Below are 19,981 nucleotides of genomic sequence, written 5' to 3'. Positions count from 1 at the left end.
TTTGTGGGACATTATAGCAAACCCACCAGATGTGAGTAGCTGGGATCCTGCTGATGATGATGATAACGAAAAGTTACAAGACTTTAAACTGAAAAATGAGCAGGCTTTATGCATCATAGGACTGACTCTCTGTGATCAGCAGCTTGTCCATATTCGTGGAGAAGAAAATGCTGCAAACTGCTGGGAGAATCTCAGGAAGATTTATGTTCGGGACAGTGTAGGAGCACATATAAATCTTACACGGAAGCTTTTTCGAACACATCTTCAGAGGAATGGAGATATGTTAGTTCATTTAAACTGTATGAAGAGCATTTTTCAAGAATTGCAAGAAAAAGAGCTTATATTTAATGAACTGCAACAAGTCTACATCATATTATCTTCATTAGATCAAAGCTATGATGACTATGTGACTTCGTTAGAGGTATTGCCAAAAGAAAGCCTCTCATTAACCGACATAACAGGCAGGCTATTAGAAGAAGCCAGAAGAAGGCGTGAGCGTGAGGAGCTGAGAGAAGATAAGAAAGAAGAGAAATTATCTTCAAAGCTTGAAAGAAACCAGCTTAGCAAAATACAGCACATGGAAGAAAAGAATTTATCTTCAACAGCATACACAATTAAAAATGTTTTAATTGTGGAGGAAGAGGACATTTGGCAAGTTTCTGCAAAAAGGAAAAAGCCAGAATGTAAAAAAGCCAAAGAAAGCATTTGAACTAGCCATGTTTAGCAACTCTGATGTGAAAAATGATCTATGGGTGGTTGACAGTGGCGCATCCCACTGCATCACAAGAGATAAGACAAAATTTATAAAAATGTCTACAAGCTCTCAACATATATCTCTTGCTAATGGCTGGAATCTGAAAGCGAAAGGTGAAGGTCTTGCACATTGTCCGTGCATAAACCAGGATATAAAAATGTTGTATGTACCGCAACTAAAGTTTAATTTGCTTTCAGTAAGGGTATTAGATAAATTAGGTTATGTAATTACTTTTAAGGATAATAATTGCATAATTGAAAAAGATAACAAAAGGGTAACTGCAGCTTTAAATGGAACATTATATGTCTTAGATAATAGTAAGAAAGGGGAGGCACAGACTGTATTTAATAATATAAAGCCTCATAATGAATGTATCCATTTATTGCATAGGCGTTTGGGGCATGTAAATTTTAAAATGCTAAAACGTACAGTTGAGTTATCTGAAGGAATAAGGTTAAAACCTTGTGATAAATATTTGCGTTGTAATGTTTGCTGTGAAGATAAGAGCAAAGTATTGCCTGCAAATAGGCTAAATGGTTTCAAAACAAAAGAACCTTTAGAAGTAGTATTTGCAGACATAATAGGTCCAAAGAAACCCAGTATGGGGGTGCTAGATATATACTGAGCATTATGGACCATTATTCTAGATATGGGTTTTGCTATTTAATGAAAAGCAAAACTGAAACATATCAACATTTTTTCAATTGGCTTAAGTTTGCTGAAAGAAAGTCTAAACGGCAACTGATAACCCTGGTGACAGATAATGGTACGGAATTTATTAATAACAAATTCCAGAACAGACTTAAGGTAGCTGGAATAGAGCATAAGAAGTCTGCTCCATACAGGCCAGAACATAACGCTTTTATTGAAAGAAGAGTCCAAACACTACAGGCAATGGTTAGAACAATGTTAAATGATTCTGGGTTACCTGATTATTTGTGGGGGAGGCTACAATGTGTGCTAATAACATATTGAACAACGTTGTTAACACAACAACAGGTGAAATACCATTCACCAGGTGGCATGGCAGGAAACCTGACCTAAGTTACCTGCACACATTTGGTGCACCAGCATGGGTGCATATTCCTGCACAACTCAAAAAAAAAAAAAAAGGGCAACATAGAGCTAAACGATTTTTCTTCGTTGGTTATCAGGCAAACCGTAGGGCATATAGATTTTGGGAGAAAGGCACATCTAAAGTGTTATGTAGTGCTAGTGCCCAATTTCTAGAACATGAAGGATGGGAGAAATTAGAACAGGATGCCAATAAAGATGTAATTATTGAATCCTATAGAAATCCCATTAGTTATCCCTGTAACTTTAAAAATAAAGTAAAGAGACAAATACAGGATGAAATAGTGCCCATAAAGGAAGAAACAGATTCAATAGCTGAACAGGATGAGGAAGATGAACAGGTAGTAGTTCAACAAAGTCCTCCTGTAAGCCCTGTAATTCCCAGAAGAACTACACGTGTATCTAGACCGCCTGATAGGTACCAGGCTAACACAGTGTGCCAGATTAATCAAGTTCCTAATTCTGTAGAAGAAATAAAAAAGTATCCTACTAAGGAAAAAGAAAGTTGGTATGCAGCAATGAATAAGGAACTGAATTCATTAAGAGATATGAAAGTGTATGAGAATGCCAAATTACCTGTAGGTAAGAAGTCCATTGGCTGCAAATGGATATTTAAGGTAAAACAGATAAAGATGGTAATTTAATCCATAAGGCAAGGTTAGTAGCCCAAGGTTTTAGGCAGAGTGCCAATGACTACGATGAGGTGTTTGCACCTAGTCTTAAGGCAGCAACCTTGAGGGCAGCTTTAGTGTGGGCAGCTAGTAAAAACTATATAGTTAACCATCTAGATGTGGAAACTGCTTACTTGCACGCCCCATTAAAACATACTATTTATATGAAAAAACCTGTTGGTATTAAAAGTGAAAATAAGAATAATAATGATTGTTGGTTGTTAAAGAAAAGCCTCTATGGTCTTAAACAATCAGGCTATGAATGGAACCAGTATATTGTAAAGGAACTAAACAATATAGGATTTAAAGCTGGTTTAGCCGATCCATGTCTGTTTAAGAGGGAGACAAATGGGAAAGTATCATTATTATTGTTGTTCACTGATGATATTGCATTGATAACTGAAACTAATGATGAAGCAAATAAAATAATAGCATCATTAGGAAAGAGAATAAAGATCAAGCAATTAGGGGAGATAAAGAAATATCTCGGTTTAAATATAAAGAAAACACGGAAAGGTTTTAAGATATCTCAGGAAGATAAGATAAGCAAATTGCTAAAAGATTATAAGATGGAGCTTTGTAAGCCGGCTAAGACTCCAATGAGTCAGGAGTTTAGCAACACTGATGAACAAAGCCCGGAGTTTGATAAGGTGATTTATCAATCTTTAATTGGTAGTTTGACTTATATAAGTAATTGGTCTAGACCAGATATTTCGTACTGTGTGAATCAGTTGGCTAGATTCAATTCTGCACCGTGTGAAAGACACTGGATTGCAGCTAAGAGGATATTAAGATATCTTAAAAGACAATGAATTATTCATTGTATTTAGAGCCAAAAGGTGATTTAATTCTGAGTGCTTATGCAGATGCTAGTTTTGCATCAGAAAGAGACACTAGAAAGTCGACTTCAGGAACAGCCATAATGCTGGGTAAGACATTAATAGGCTGGAAGTCAATAAGACAACAGCATATAAGTTTGTCTACTATGGAGGCAGAATTCTCCTGTTTATCTCTGTTATGTACAGAATTAATAATGTATAAACAAATGTTAATTGATATAGGTATAACTGTGGATTATCCTATAATTATACATGAAGATAATCAGGCAGCAATTCAAATGGCCACAAATATTGCAGTAAAAACAAGGAGCAAACATACAGATCTAAGATACCTAAATGTGAGACAATCTGTAAGAAGTAAGATGATTCAGCTAGAGTACTGTATGTCGGAAGACAATTTAGCTGATAATTTTACTAAAGCCCAAGGTGCCAGTAAACACCAGGAGAGTTGTGAATACTATGGGATTAGATTGTAAAGGTATTATATATTTATTTCACCCAAAAGGGGAGTATGTTAGGTATAACATTGATACCAAATATGGTTTGGGTGAATAAATATATAAAACTTAGATATCATGGTTTAAGTGCTTATCACTTTAAGCACAATGTTGCAGGCAATTAGCCGATTAAGGGTGCGGTTAGAAGTTACAATATAAGGAAGCATTAGAAGCTGGAAAGCTTACTGTGACTAACTGTGAATACTGTTTGTACTGTGCCTGTGACCGAGATGATCCTGTCTGCTACTGTTTGCTGATTTACTGCGGAATTCAACTGTTCTACTGTTTGAGCGTCTTGCTGAATATCCAGCGTTTGTTTCTCTGGAGAGAGGCACCGGAGGAGAAGAAGATATCTTTATCGACTGATAAAGATATTGTAAGGACTCTTAACTTGGACTGTAATAGTGAGTCTTACTGGATGGAAATATAGTGAATGACAAATGGACTGAATGACAATGCTTTAAACTCTAAATGGATTAAAAACTATTTAAACTACAAACAGTGTTTGTGTTCAGTGTGTGTATACTCTGGGGCCCTTCCACTCTCGTTTGGCTGCCTGGCTTGACTATTACTGCAATACTCTGCTAGGGGTTAATCCCCAAATACTAACATTTTTGAATCCCACCCCTGAGGAGAACCTATACTATTTCAGATAAGTGACTATCTAGTCTCTTCTTGGAAGCCTCCAGTGATGGAGCACCCAGGGAAGCTGTTTCACTGGTTAATTGTCTTCACTGTTCGGAAGTTTCTCCTTACTTCCAGGTTGGGTCTCTCCTCGATTAGTTTCCAACCATTGCTTATTGTCCTGTCTTCAGGTTCTTTGGAAAATAATCTGAGCCCTCCCTCTTCTTTGTGGCAGCTCCTCAAATACTGGACTGCTGCTATCATGTCCCCCTTAGTCCTTATTTTCTCTAGACTGGCCATACCCAATTCCCGCAACCATTCTTCATATGTTTTCATGTCCAGCTCCAATGCCATTGTAACTTTGAACAGTCACTAAATGCCTTATTGTACGTTGATCTTTCTGTCTGATTCGCTCTCAGAAATCCCCCTCCCACTGACCTGCAACCCTTTGCACATTTCTGAAAGATGCTTCATCCACAGGCCATCACTCAAATGTTTCCACCAGACCAATATCCTTTGCACATGGGGGAAAGCAGGAATCAGGCAAAGGTTTCCCAGGTTTGGTACTTACTTGGAGGTGGTGGCAGAGCATTGATATTTGGCTTAATATCCGGTGGGAAAGGTGGCTTGACATCTTGATTAGGAGACAGGTAGGGAGGCATATTGCTGCCGGGAGTCATTGGTGGTGTAGGATTTCCTGGAACAGGTGAGTGAGGGTAATTTGCTACAGGAAGAGGCCTGGATGGCTGCAAAATGGCAGGTGCCGGTTGGAAAGAAAGAGAAAGAAAACAGAATTATCACGGTGGTCGTCGGGGACTTCTGGCCACAAATTCCCTGGGATAAAAGCATTTTTATGCTGTGGGGAGATTTATATTGAAATGTATTTTATTCCCTAAAAAAAAAAAAAAGGTAACCCTCGACTTACGACCAACAATGGAGCCCTATCACTGCTGTTGTTAGGTTAGCCAAACAGTTGTGACAGTGGTGGGATTCTACCGGTTCTCCCCAGTTCAAGCGAACTAGTAGTAAAAATGCTACAGTTCAGCCGAAGCAGTGTTTTTTTTTTCCTCCCGACGATCAGCTGTTCCGACAATCAGCTGTGCTGGGATCCCCCCTTGCTGTCTTACTGCTTCGCCCAGGAGGCTTCCCTGAGGACCAGGAGGCAAAAAAGGGTCACACCTTGTGTGTGTGTGTGCTGCGTGGCCCCCTCGTGGTCTGTTTTTTGCCTTCCTGGGCCTCAGGGAAGCCTCCTGTGAGCAAAATGCTCCCTAGGAGGCTCCCCTGAGGCCCAGGAGGCCAAAAAAATGAAGCGCAGAGGGGTTGCCGCACAAAAAAAAGCCACACCCATCCAGTCACATGGCCATACCCACCCAGCTACTCCCACCCAGCTACACCCATAGAATTGGTAGTAAAAAATATTTGCATCCCACCCCTGGGTTGTGAAGTGACTCCGGCTTCCCCGGAAGGTCGCAGAAAGGGATCAGGTGACCCCAGGGCACTACAACTGTCGTAAATGTCAGTGGGTTGCCGAGCATCCAGATTTTGATTACGCAATCATGGGGATGCTGAACTAGCAATAACAAAAGCCCTTAGACTTATATACCGCTTCACAAGTGCTTTTACAACCCTCTCTAAGCAGTTTACAGAGTCAGCATTATTGCCCCCAACAATCTGAGTCCTCATTTTACAAACCTTGGAAGGAGGGAAGGCTGAGTCAACCTAAGGAAGGAAGGAAGGAAGGAAGGAAGGAAGGAAGGAAGGAAGGAAGGAAGGAAGGAAGGAAGGAAGGAAGATAGCAATAGCACTTAGGCATGGCAGCCCCCATTAAAGCTTACCCAATGGCAAAAATGAACTGCCACGAATGAGTTAAAAAAATGAAGAGGAATGGTCCTCACCTTGTAATATTGCCCCATGTTAACGGCTGGGGCGGGATACTGCCCCGTGCTTTGCTGGTTTGGCATTCTCTGTGCTGGGTAGTTGGGCGACGTAAGGGGTCTTGGAGCATTGGGGGCAGGATACTGGCCAGGCTGGGATGGAAACTGATTATTTGGTCCATACTGCTGGTTTCCATAATTTGGCTGGTTGATAGAAAGAGACCAAAACAAACATGAACATGTATATGTGTATATATATATATATACTTAGGTCTGTCTGTCTGTCTGTCTGTCTGTCTGTCTATCTATCTATCTATCTATCTATCTATCTATCTATCTGTCATTTATCTATCACTCTATCATCCATCTATCTATTGTATCTATCTATCTATCTATCTATCTATCTATCTATCTATCTATCTATCTATCTATCTATCTATCTATCTATCTATCTACCGTGTTTCTCCAACAATACGACCTCCCCCAATAGGAAGACCCAGCATGTTTTCTAGGCATAAAATGAAATTAAGCCCCTCCCCCCAAATTTAGGCCTATTTTAAAACATGCAAAATGGGGGGAAGGGCGGGGGGACTTGCCGTTAGAAGCGCCCCGCGGGCAGCAATTCCTCGCCACCAGCTGCTCCTAATGGGCTATCATGGCAGAGCACGGAGAGCTCCCTACTCCTGCCAAGCACCTTTGCAGCAGACCCAAGACCTTCAGCACCTGCCGCTGTTGATTTCCCTTCTGCCCATGCCGCCGCTACGTTTGGAGCTGCCACTTCCACGTTTGGAGCACCACTGCTGTTTGGAGCACCGCTCCTGTTTGGAGCTGCCGCTTCCGCATTTGGAGCTGTCACTGTGTTTGGAGCTGCCACCGCCACGTTTGGAGCTGCCACTTCCACGTTTGGAGCACCACTGCTGTTTGGAGCACTGCTGCTGTTTGGAGCTGTCGCTTCCACATTTGGAGCTGCTGCCGCATTTGGAGCTGCCGCTTCCGCGTTTGGAACCCCACCACTGTTTGGAGCACTGCCGCTGTTTGGAGTTGCCATGTCCGCATTTGGAGCTGCTGCTTCCGCGTTTGGAGCACTGCTGCTGTTTGGAGCACCACCAAACGCGGAAGTGGCAGCTCCAAACATGACAGCTGTGCTCCAAATGGCGGCGGCACTCCAAATGGCAGCAGCACTCCAAACACGGAAGCGGCAGCTCCAAACATGGTGGCAGAATGGGCAGAAGGGAAAGCAACAGCGGCGGGTGCCAAAGGTCTTGGGTCTGCAGCAAAGGTGTTTGGTGGGAGTAGGGAGCTCTCTGCGCTTCGCCATGATCACCCGTTAGGAGCGGCTGGTGGCGAGGCTGCCCACGGGCACTCTAGATGAGGATGCAAGGGGGGGAATTAAGTCACCCCCGAAAAGCTGGCCTAGCCGTTTTTTCGGGGCTCAAAAAAATATAAGACCCGGCCTTATTTTATGAGAAACACGGTATCTATCTATCTATCTATCTATCTATCTATCTATCTATCTATCTATCTATCTATCTATCTATCTATCTATCTATGGTATCTATCTATCTATCTATCTATCTATCTATCTATCATTTATCTCTATCACTCTATCATCCATCTATCTATCTATAGTATCTATCTACGGTATGCATCGATCTGTCTGTCTATCTATCTATCTATCTATCTATCTATCTATCTATCTATCTATCATCAAGAGAGGTATACATGCACACAAAAATACATACTGAATAGACAATATAATGACACCTCTGGTGGACTGCAGCTAAACTGGATTAAAACTAACCCTCTAAGACTTTATTTTGGTTGAGATGTTTCCAGCACCATCTAGGAGCTGATACCAAGAAAAGCTAAACATTGTTAAATTAAGCTAAACATTGTAAAATTTGGTTGATACTTATATGGGAAACCCACTAGGAAAGTTTGACCAGAGTGGGCAAAAAAAAAAAAAAAGATTTCTACATTGTGGTCAAGAAAACTACATGGATGTGTGTGTGTGTGTGTGTGTGTGTGCATAGAACAATCACATTCAGAATTTGGAATACAGAATAAGAGTTGGAAGGGACCTTGGAGGTCTTCTAGTCTAACCCCCTGCTGAGGCAGGAAGCCCTATACCATTTCAGACAAATGGTTATCCAATAACTTCTTAAAAACCTCCAGTATTGGAGCATTCACAACTTCTGGAGACAAGTTGTTCCTCTGATTAATTGTTCACACTGTAAGGAATTTTCTCCTTAGTTCTAAGTTGCTTCTCTCCTTGATTAGTTTCCACCCACTGCTTCTTGTCCTGCCCTCAGGGGCTTTGGAGAGTAGCTTGACTCCCTCTTCGTTGGGGCAGCCCCTGAGATATTGGAACACTGCTATCATGTCTCCCCTAGTCCTTCTTTTCATCAGACTAGACATACCCAGTTCCAGCACACGTTCTTCATATGTTTTAGCCTCCAATTACCTAATGCTCTTTCTTGCTCTTCTCTGCTCTCCTTCTAGAGTCTCAAGATCTTTTTTACATTATGGTGACCAAAACTGGATGCAGTATGGTCTTACCAAGGCATTATAAATTGGTACTCACACACTTCACATGATCTGGATTCTATTCTATTCTATCTCCTGGTTGCCTCCAGAAGCTGTGGATGGTCCAACCCTGGAGGTTTTCAATAAGAGACTGGGCAATCTTTTGTTGACAATGGTGTACATACACTCTCCCGCTTGAGCAGCGGGCTTGGACTAGAACAGGGGTCTTCAGACCTGGCAGCTTGAAGACTTGTGGACTTCAACTCCCAGAATTCCTCCTCCAGTCATGTTTAGTTCAGGAATTCTGGGAGTTGAAGTCCACAAGTCTTAAAGTTGCCCCTTGATCTATTCTATTCTATTCTATTCTATTCTATCTATCTATCTATCTATCTATCTATCTATCTATCTATCTATCTATCTATCTATCTACCTACCTATCTATCTTTTCTCTTTCTCTTTCACTTTCACTTTCTCTCTCTTTCTCTATCTATCTATTCTATCTTTCTCTCCCTCTCCCTCTATCTATTCTATCTGTCTCTCTTTCTATCTATCTATTCTACCTCTCTTTCTCTATCTATCTATTCCAGGGGTCTTCAGACCTGACAGCTTGAAGACTTGTGGACTTCAACTCCCAGAATTCCTCCTCCAGTCCTGTTTAGTTCAGGAATTCTGGGAGTTGAAGTCCGCAAGTCTTAAAACTTGCCAAGTTGGAAGACCCTTGGAGTAGAAGACCTCCGGGGTCCCTTCCAACTCTGTTATTCTGTTATATAATTCCCCAAAGACTGCAGGAGAAGGGAGCAGACCCAACTCCGAATGGAACCCCCCGATACCCACCTCTCCTGGATATGTTCTCTTCATGGTCTGCATGGGCAACGCTTGGGGACGTGGACCAGGATAACCTTGCTGGGGCATCCTCTGCCCATGGGTGAAAGGGCTCATCCCTGGAGGTCTGGCCTGGTTCATGCCCATGGGTGGCCCGCTCATACTGGAAGGCGTCAAGCTCGGCCCCATGGATGCTGGGTTCAGGTTGGCTGGCATGGAGGCAGGACCGCGAGGGCCAGGCTGGTTGATGAACTGGCTGTTGTAAGACTGTGCCGGACCCATCTGGAAAGAGGAACAAACCTTCAACAGAAGAAGGAGAAGAAGAAGAAGAAGACAAAAAAAAAAGAATATAAAAATGCGACATGGAACTTCGAAGGGGAAAGGGGAGCCGTACGGGAGGGGGAAACATCGCGGCTCTGTCGCATTTTGTTTTTCAGGACTGGTTCTTTGCATTTTGGAGGTCCGTCCTTGCTAACTGGCGTTGGGAAAGGCAACAGACAAGGAAGCCATTCTTGATTTAATGGCGGTCGTGAAAGCCCTCCTGCTTAACTTCCGTGGGCCCGGAAGTTACGTCCCCTTGCAATTTCTGTACAGAACATAGGAGCACATCTCTCTAAGATGTGCCATGGGACAAAGTAAAGAAGTGCAACAGAATCTTTTGCACATTATTCCTAACTATCCATTTCTACAACACCTAATCTTTCTAATCAATGAAACCAAGATCAAAGTTTCATTTTTCCCCCCTTCACAAGCAGAAATGATATCCAAATAAGAACATATTTTCCTCTTAAAATAAAGTAAACAATTTAGCCATTCCTGCTTTATCTTCCTTGCTATGGAAATAGTGTGTGTTTCCATTTGCACCTAGTAATCTTTGTGAACTGTCACCATTTTTATTTATAGCATTTATTGTATGCTTTCAAATTCTTTGGCCTTACTGGGAAAGAAAAAGAGGGGGGAATTAATGTGCAAAAGCAAAAAGTTGAGGCTATCTTGTCCTGTGCGAGGAAGAGTTGGAAGTCAATGGCCCTTTCTTTCTTTTTCTCTTCCTTCTTGTATTTCACACCCCCTTTTCCCCGTTATCTTCCCTGCCCTTAATTTCCTATTTTCTTTGGCGGGACTAGAACTCATAATCTCCTGGTGATTGGCCAAAAGTCACTCAGCTTGCTTTCATGCCTAAGGCAGGACTAGAACTCACAATCTCCTGATGATTGGCCCAAAGTCACCCAGCTTGCTTTCTGCTTATGGTGAGATTAGAACTCACAGTTTCTAGCCTCGTGGCTTAACCACAAGACCATACCAGCTGAAATTGAGAGCGATGGCCAATTACAAAGTTTAATTAGTCACATGAACATAGCAGAAAAGCCTATTTCTAGTTATCTGCCCTCTAATATTAATTTGTTTGCAATTACTAGTGGTTATAATCAGATAAATAATTATAACTGAATGAATATGAGAGGAACAAAATCAAACAAATTTGTCTCAACGCAGATTATTTTGCATTAATATTCACAGATACAATTAACCCTACTATAAAGTTTGAAAAAAAAAATTAAGTATCAATAATTTGCAGGAATTAAAACACAGATGGAGATAATAGCCATAAATCTGGACAATGAAATTCAGTGTATTCAGAGAGATTTAAGATATTCATTAAAAAGCAGGGGTAAGTAAGTAGTTAGTAGGGTTCCAAATGAAAAATAAAGTTGCTTAAAAACACGAATAGAACCTATTTTTAAGTGGGCTATAGTTTATGGAGTTGCAATACAATTTTAAAAAAAATGGCATAATGATTTTTTAAAAAGTTACCAGCCGTGATAGATGCTAATACTATTTCTAAATGTCAAAAAATTAGAATAAGATTAAATAGAATGAAAAGGGGTAATATTACAAAATAAAAGAATAAATTCTTATATCGTATCCTGTATTAGCCTAGAAACAAAAATACACAGGTGGTCCTTGACTTACGACCAAAGCTCAGCCCCAAATTTATGTTACTAAGTGAAACATTTGTAAAGTGAACTGGATCCCATTTGACTTTTCTTGTCACCGTTTAATTGAATCCCTGGAAGTTGTTACGTTAGGTAACACGGTTCTTAAGTGAATCTGCCTTTCCCTGTTGGCTTTGCTCAACAGAAGGTCGTAGAAGGGGACCATGTAACCGTGGTGTCAACTCAAAAATATTTCTCTGGTCTTTTAGAGTTGCCAGCAGAAAGGGAGCAGTGGGAGTAATACATACCTTAAATAGTTTTCATAGATAATTGCTAGGAGGCCAAAGCTTCTGGCACAGAAGATTATTACTGGAGAGCAAGATAGATGACTCTTGGCTACGAATGTGTCCCATTGGAGAATATACATCCAGGGGATGGGGAAAGACCAAGGTCAAGGGTGAGATGAATGATGTGTCTTAGAGTTGGCTGCACCCAGGTAATGCTGACATGTTCACTACTAATAAATCTTTTTTTTTGTACTCTGGGAGATGTGGCTAGACACTCATGATACAAATGGGGGTGGATTGTCAGAGCCCTGACAGTCCCCACCCCCCACCCCCGAGTTAAAAAAAAAATCATTTATTAGGAGTGAACATATCGGTGTTACCTAGGTGCAGACAACACTAAAATACAGCATTCATTTCCCCTTTGACCCTGGTCTTTCCCCACCCCTTGGATGTATATTCTCCAATGGGACACCTCCATAGCCAAGAGTCATCAGTCATGCTCTCCAGTAATAATCTTGCATGCCAGAAGCTTTGGCCGCCTAGCAGTTATCTATGAAAATATTTAAGGTATGCATTGCTTCCCCCACTTCCTTTCTGCTGACAACTCTAAAAAACCAGAGAAATATTTTTGAATTGACACACAGGACACTAAATGTGAGTCAGTTGCCAAGTGAATTTTGATCCTGTGACCATGGGGGTGCTGCGATGGTCGTAAGTATGAAAAACAATAATTTCCACTGCCCTTGTAACTTTGAAGATCCCTATGATTTCTAAAGGTAGAGGTTTCCCCTGTCAGTCCTGTCCGAGTCTAGGGCACGATGTTCACCTGTTTCTTGGCCAACAAGCCAGTGCTGTCTGAAGACAATTTCTCTGGTCATGTGGCCAGAATGGCTATACTCCAAAGGGTGCATGGAATGCCGCTACCTTCTCACCGAAGGGGTACCTATTAACCTTACTCGCATCTGCATGCTTTCAAATTGCTAGGTGGGCAAGAGCTGGAGCAGGAAGGGAACTTACCTGTTGTGCAGAGCTTGGGTCTCGAACCTCAGCTCTCCAGCTGACAAGCTCAGCATCGTTAACCCGCTCAGGCCATCATACCCCTCCCTCTAGGATCTCTACTTCTACCCAAACATCACGAGAATGAAAAACCCCACCCTCCACGACGGATGTGAACTGGCACGCTTACCGGTCCGTATTGATTCATGTCTTTGTTTTGGGTTTCCTGCAGAGCTGCAACTGTTGCGGTAGCTGTAGCTGTGGCAGTGGCAGCAGCCGCAGCAACAGCCGCTGCCGCGGCGGCGGCGGCTGGTTGAGTGAAATCAGCAGGGGGTCGGGTGTGCGGTGGCATCCCCATTCCCGCAGGGTTATTAGGGCCTCCTGGATAGCTGAGGGAGAGAAATCAAATTTATACACATCGGTGTTTGAGTCACCAAAACGCCAATAGGGTCCTAGGCTGCATTAACAGACTCAAGAGCATGTGAAGGGTTGGCGCCACTTTATAGTGCCTTGCTAAGAGCGCACTTAGCAATACTGCCTCCAGCTTTGTAAAAAAGATGTTGAGATTCTAGAAAGAGTGCAGAGAAGAGCAAGAAAGATGATTAGGGGACTGGAGGCTAAAACATATAAAGAATGGGCTGAAGTTGGATACGTCTTGTTTAATGAAAAGAAGGACTAGGGGTAACATGATAGCAGTGTTCCAGTATTTGAGGGGCTGCCACAAAGAAGAAGGGAGTCAAGCTATTCTCCAAAGCAACAGAAAGCAAGACAAGAAACAATGGATGGAAACTAATCAAGGAGAGAAGCAATCTAGAACTAAAAAGGAATTTCCTGACAGTGAGAACAACTAATCAACAATTAACTTGCTTTCAGAAATTGTGGGTACTCAATCACTGGAGGTTTTTAAGAAGAAACTGGACAACCATTTGTCTAACATGGTATAGGTCTCCTGCTTAAGCAGGGGGTTGGACTAGAAGACCTCCAAGGTCCCTTCCAACTCTGTTATTCTCTTAGTTTGCAGTTGGGGGCCAGGCGTAACGCAATGCAGGGAACATGAAGACGAGGGTCCCTGTGCTTGTCATGACAACTACAGAGTTCTGGGAACATCAGCAATACAGTCTCATCACAAATGCATTCATGCACCATTACGGATGCTCCAAAGAAATGACTCTACACTTCCTTTATTTTGTAGCCACAACCATCCATATTTCATTCTGAGTACATTATCTCTTGCCAACTACCTCTCTCCTGAAAATTCCCCTTTATTGGCTTCATTTTTCTTTGCGCTCTTACTTAGTCCCCAACCCATTCGACTTGTCTGGATAATCCCCCAATCGATTATGGAAAACATTGGGAAAAATGTGCGACAAATTCATCTTTTTTTGGCTTGTAGTTCCTTAAAGATGGGAAGATTCCAGCCAACTTTACCAGTTCCTGCACTGCCACAGTTACAATGGTGGGGAAAAGGGTCTTTGTTATTCCTTTGTGTCAACATACAGGATTGGAATTAGGATGAGGAGTACTGAACTCACATCATCTTTGAGTTCAACAAAGATTCGTGCAAAGAGGTTCTAATCTGGAAATCCCCTTGTACGTTATTTTGTGACAAGTTACAGTAGCACATGCATGACAAAATAATAATTCCACATTTGATGGTCCTGAATTATGCAAATGATAATATCACATGAAGTTTGGTTCTAAATATTATTTCAACCTGATTTTCTCTAAAGGCATGGGCAAAATGGATGTTTTGAGTTTGGCCTGGCTAATGTTCAATGTTTGTTCTCCTACAGCAAAGCTGTAATACTTATTATCTATTAATAGCCTTCATACAGATGCTCAGCAAAATGTTAGCCACTTCTAAATTTAGGTGTTGCATCATGCATTCAGTGGTTAATTAAAACTCTACCTTAGCTTGTATGCCTTCTTTGATTGACTTGAGTCATGTGCAAATCCTTTTCCTGAAGGTATTTTGATTTCATTTTTCTGGAAGTATTTTGTTTTAATTCTGAACCCTCCCCTTGTCTTCTCTTTCTCCTTTTTCCTTTCATTTCCTTTCCTTTCCTCTCCTCTCCTTTCTTTCCCTTCCCTTCCCTTTCTCTCTTTTTCCTTTCCTTTCTTTCCATTTCCTTTCTTTCCATTTCCTTTCTTTCCATTTCCTCTCCTCTCCCCTCCCTTCCCTTTCTTTCCCTTCCCTTCCCTTTCTTTCCTTCTTTCCCTCCCCTTCCCTTTTATAGCAGCTAAATAGTTTTACTAAGAGCTGTATGTCTCTGAACTTTGTTTTAGCATTTCCCCATCCATAGGCCTTTAAGAAGACTTTTCAACACCTGTCTTTAAAAACCCATGTCACCTTGCTGGTTTATCATGGATGTCTTTGAAACTTGCCTCCCCAAGTTCCACCTCTCTGTTCCTGATGAACCCAACTCAATTCCCATCATGTCCTTTTCTCTAAGCCTCTTCTAAGCCAGTATGGAATGGGCAGCCTCTGTTCCAGCCTTACCTTCCCGCAAAGCCTCCACTGCCAGGGTAGTTGGGCCGTCCGTACATGCTTTGTTGAATATAGGACTGGTTGGAGCTGGCCTTGGCTGAAAAGGGCGGCTGCTGTCCAGCAAACTGAGGGGAATTCATGCCAGGATTGCTGGCCGTCATCCCAGAAGCCATGGGGTTGCCTGCCGGGTTCATAGCAGAGTTGGCATTGGCCATGGGATTTCCCAGCACCTGGTCGAAAGGGAAGGTGACACCTCAGAGAAGATCCGTACAAGCAATGGTAGCAATTCTAAGAATTTATCTTTTCGTATTTGAGAGGCGAAAATAACGGAAGGATGGATCATCAAAATAATTCGGTGGGGATATAGAAGCATTGGGATAATACCCTTGCTTGGCTCGTCCCAAAGATGCTTCCCAAAAGGAAACTGGACTTTCTTAGCCCAGTTGAATTAATCTAGTTCAATCTACAACTGTGCCGCCTGCAGTCCGATCTAAGCATAGTTCACAAAATTGTCTGCTGTAACGTCTTGCCTGTCAATGACTTCTTCAGCCTCAACCACAATAATACATGGGCAAACAACCGATACAAACTCAAGGTGAACCACTCTAAACTCCATTGCAGAAAATACGACTTCAGTGGTCAACGCCTGGAATGCCCTACCCGACTCCGTTGTCACAGCCTCAACCCCTCACAGCTTCAACCTCAAACTGTCTACCGTGGACCTCACCCCATTCCTAAGAGGTCCTTAAAGGGGGCGTGCATAAGCGCACCAGCGTGTCTACCCTCCCTGTCTTATTGTCCCCATTTATCTATATTTACTTCCCTCGTTCTTGTTTATGTTCATACTTATACTTGTTATCCTGTACATGCTTGACAAACAAACAAACAAATAACGTTTTTCATTTCTCTTCTCATCCAGGAAATTCATCATGAACTGAAGAACCTTCAAGGAACAGAAGCAAGGAGAAAACCAAGGAAGTCCGATTGCCCTTTGGGAAAAAAGCATTTTTGGGACAACCATGACCTGGATGATTAAGAATCTCCATAGACACCTTGCTTAACTTCTTTACAACTTGTTCAACTCTGTTGGACCAAGAGAGGTACCATCAACGGTGACAACACTGGACCATAAACCCCTGCAGCCAACACACTGATGGTTCTTTCCTTCCTTTCTTCTTCTTATTTTCTATGGAACTTCTCATTCATCCTGGTCATGGTTGTCCCAAAAGTGTTTTTTTTTCCAAAGGGCAACTGGACTTTCTTGTTTTTTTTTTCCTTTGAAAACCTTTAGGGTTTGCATTTTAGTAAAAACAACTTTGAAACTTTCTTCTTCTTCTAAGCCATAACTTACATAGCCAGATCAGTAAAATCCAAGATCGCAGCCTTGCTTGGATTCAGGCCTCCAAATAATTGGTCTCTTGGTAGCTTGCTTAAGTTTAATATGCACACAATAGACAGCGTCAATTATCGAAGTTCAGTTTTGCAGTGGAGTAAACAGAAGTGTGAAATAAAGAAGAGAAATCCAGACAAGTCTAAGAGAGAACAGCTTCCAATCTTGCAGGACTCTCAGAAGGAGGGAACATTATTAACCTGTGTCCAAAGTCACAAGTTTTACCCTTAGCAAATCTTAGTAAAAGTCTAGGAGATGTTTCTGCTTTAAGAGTAAGCCACACCAAGTAGGAAAGACCAATTATCTGTACAAGACGTGTATCCAAATCTGGATGGCTTGTTTCAACACCTTATGATGATCCAAAGGTTACAGTGACTGAACTATCTGCATCCATTCCCTGGCTATCCACAGAACAGAGGTGGGCAAAATTCAATCTTTTGTGACTTACAGACTTTTTGATCTTTAAAAATACCGTGGCCACCAATGAGTGCTTCTCTACAAAGAGAAGGCCTTAACAATTCTACAAACACAGCACTTGTGAGTCAGACACTTTGATTTCAGAATGAACATCCAGCATGCAGCTATCTCACAGTCACTCGTGCCCTGGTCCTTTCCCGTCTTGACTATGGCAATGGGCTCTACATGGGGTTGCCCTTGAAGAGCATCCAGGGCAAAATACAGCAGCCCACATGGTTTTGTGCAGACCCCAGTATGCACATGTTTCACCTCTCCTGCGGGAGCTGCATTGGTTGCCGATTTGCTTCCGGGGTGCAATTCAAGGTGCTGGTTGTCACTTTTATAGCCCTCCATGGCATGGGACCTCAGGTGATCTGAGGGACTGTCTCTTGCCCGTCATATCTACCTTACCCCTTAGAGCAGGGAGGCAGGGACTTCTGCGGGTCCCATCCCCGAGGGAGATACCAGGGGGACCCAGAAGAAGGGCCTTCTGTGTGGTGGGCCCCTCTCTGTGGAACATCACCCCCCTCCAGAGATTAGAACAGCCCCCACTCTGAGGTGCAGAAGTCCTGGTTCTGCCAGCGGGCCTGGGGAATCCAGAGCGGGATGGAGCCCATAAAGTAACTCATGTAATCTGCTATCATCAGGGTGGAGGGTGGGAGCTGGGGGCTGAATTTATTCTATTGTACTGTATTAATTAATTTGATTCTTTTTTTATTAGTTTCATTGTTTGAAATGTGGTTTTATATTTTATAAGCCGCTTTGAGTCACCATGGGCGAATAGGCGGCAATATACATTAAATAATAATAAACAATGATATAAATTCCTTAAATAAATTAATCATAATAATATCTCATGGCCCTTTCAGGTCCCAGGAACCAGCAGCAATCCAGCAAGTCAGAAATTCAGCTTCATCCTCCATCGTGAGCAACATTACCTGTTGAATCAAGCTCACACCCGAACCAAACATTGCTCAGCCCTTGTGGGGCAGGAAGGACATCTATCTGACCCCCCCACCCCTGAAAAAAACCCAAAACAGAAACGGAGAGAAGATTCACCGAAAGTTGCTGCTTACCTGGCTCTGTGATGTGTTAGTCACACCCCATACTGTCGTGACCACCGATAGGGACCCTGGCGGTTGGTTGCTATTTTGTTGCCAGGGAACAGAGTCGTAAGGAAATGATCCATCGCTATGTTAAGATATGAAAGAGAAAAGGGAAAAAAAGGGGGGAAGGGAGAGAGACACACATAGTAGATAAAGTCACACTTTAATACTTTCATATCAATGACTACCGGGGCTGGTGGCAAGAGGTATATTTTCATTTCTCAATTGGTTTCTCTTCGAGCTAACTTGGTGGATGTTGAGGTGTCCTCAGAGCTTTGCTTGTTTTCTTGCAGATGTTTCATTACCCAGCTAGGTAACATCATCAGTGCTGGTGTTAGTGATGATGTTACTTAATTTGGGTCATGAAACGTTTGCAAAAATAACCAAGCAAGCTCAGGAGAGCCCCAAGGACCTGTCATTTCATCCCTGAGCTACAAATATTCTCCTTCCCTTTCTTCCCTCCCTCCCTTTGGTACTACCACTGATGATGTAACCTAGTTGGGTCATGAAACGTCTGCAAAAAAACCAAAAACAAAAGCAAGCTCAGAGAGCACCAAGGACCCCCCCCTCATGTCAACCCTGAGCTACAAATATCTTCCTTCCTTCCTTCCTTCCTTCCTTCCTTCCTTCCTTCCTTCCTTCCTTCCTTCCTTCCTTCCTTCCTTCCTTCCTTCCTTCCTTCCTTCTCTTTGGTACTAGCACTGATGATGTAACCTAGTTGGGTCATGAAACGCCTGCAAAAAAAACAAAAACAAAAGCAAGCTCAGAGACCTCCAAGGACCGCCCCCATGTCAACCCTGAGCTACAAATATCTTCCTTCCTTCCTTCCTTCCTTCCTTCCTTCCTTCCTTCCTTCCTTCCTTCCTTCCTTCTCTTGGTACTAGCACTGATGATGTAACCTAGTTGGGTCATGAAACGTCTGCAAAAAAACAAAAACAAAAGCAAGCTCAGAGACCTCCAAGGACCGCCCCCCATGTCAACCCTGAGCTACAAATATCTTCCTTCCTTCCTTCCTTCCTTCCTTCCTTCCTTCCTTCCTTCCTTCCTTCCTTCCTTGTCTTTGGTACTAGCACTGATGATGTTACCTATGGTAGTTGGATAATGAAATGTCTGCAAAAAGAAAAGAAAAGCAAGCTCAGATAGCACCAAGGACCCCTCAGGTCAACCCTAAGCTACAAATATCCTCCTATATTGGTGGACCTTCCCGACAGAGACTCTTGAGACTGCAGAGAAGAGGGACTTTTTGGGGAGCAGAGAAGAGGAGAAATACATAGAATTGAAGAGGGAGCACAAAATGTGTATGACAACGAGGACAAAAAGCAAATGGGAATGAAGGCAGGTGAGGTGTGAAATGTTGGGGTGCCAACCTCCTCACGTTCGCTTCCCTGTCAAAACGGCCCCCGGCAAAGCGGGATTTTTTGGGGGGAGATGTTGAGTACCTGACAGAATACATGAATCCCTGGGGATTTTGGCTCTGCGTGGTTGACAGGCATTCCTCGACTTACGGCCACCATGGAGTCCAACATTTCCGTCACTAAGCAAGGCAGCTGTTGAGGGAGCGGTGCCTCGTTTTATGTCCTTGCTTTGCCACATTTGTTTAAGGGAATTGCTGCCATTGTTAGGCGGACCACATGGTCATTGGGCAA

At 42.6% G+C, this 19,981-nt stretch overlaps 1 protein-coding gene across 10 annotated transcripts in view; it reads right to left on the bottom strand.

Moving 5' to 3' along the window:
* The window catches only part of ZMIZ1 (zinc finger MIZ-type containing 1), a 392,646-nt gene that overhangs the window by 23,881 nt on the left and 348,784 nt on the right, over nucleotides 1-19,981 (bottom strand). For 8 of the 10 annotated variants that reach the window (XM_087963911.1, XM_087963918.1, XM_087963916.1 and 5 more), the window contains 6 exons: nucleotides 18,306-18,420; nucleotides 15,396-15,613; nucleotides 13,086-13,284; nucleotides 9,694-9,981; nucleotides 6,355-6,537; nucleotides 5,031-5,205 (listed from right to left, as the gene is read on the bottom strand). In XM_087963911.1, the coding sequence (XP_087820037.1) occupies nucleotides 5,031-5,205; nucleotides 6,355-6,537; nucleotides 9,694-9,981; nucleotides 13,086-13,284; nucleotides 15,396-15,613; nucleotides 18,306-18,420 (1,178 nt within the window). The remainder of the gene's footprint in view (nucleotides 1-5,030; nucleotides 5,206-6,354; nucleotides 6,538-9,693; nucleotides 9,982-13,085; nucleotides 13,285-15,395; nucleotides 15,614-18,305; nucleotides 18,421-19,981) is intronic. The other 2 variants (XM_087963915.1, XM_087963917.1) reach the window with 1 other exon arrangement.

Source organism: Notechis scutatus, chromosome 4, assembly GCF_049901735.1.
Source record: "Notechis scutatus isolate UNSWTSFEM ecotype Mainland chromosome 4, rNotScu1.2, whole genome shotgun sequence".
Lineage (NCBI taxonomy): Eukaryota > Metazoa > Chordata > Lepidosauria > Squamata > Elapidae > Notechis > Notechis scutatus.
This window is presented reverse-complemented; position numbering and strand designations above follow the sequence as displayed.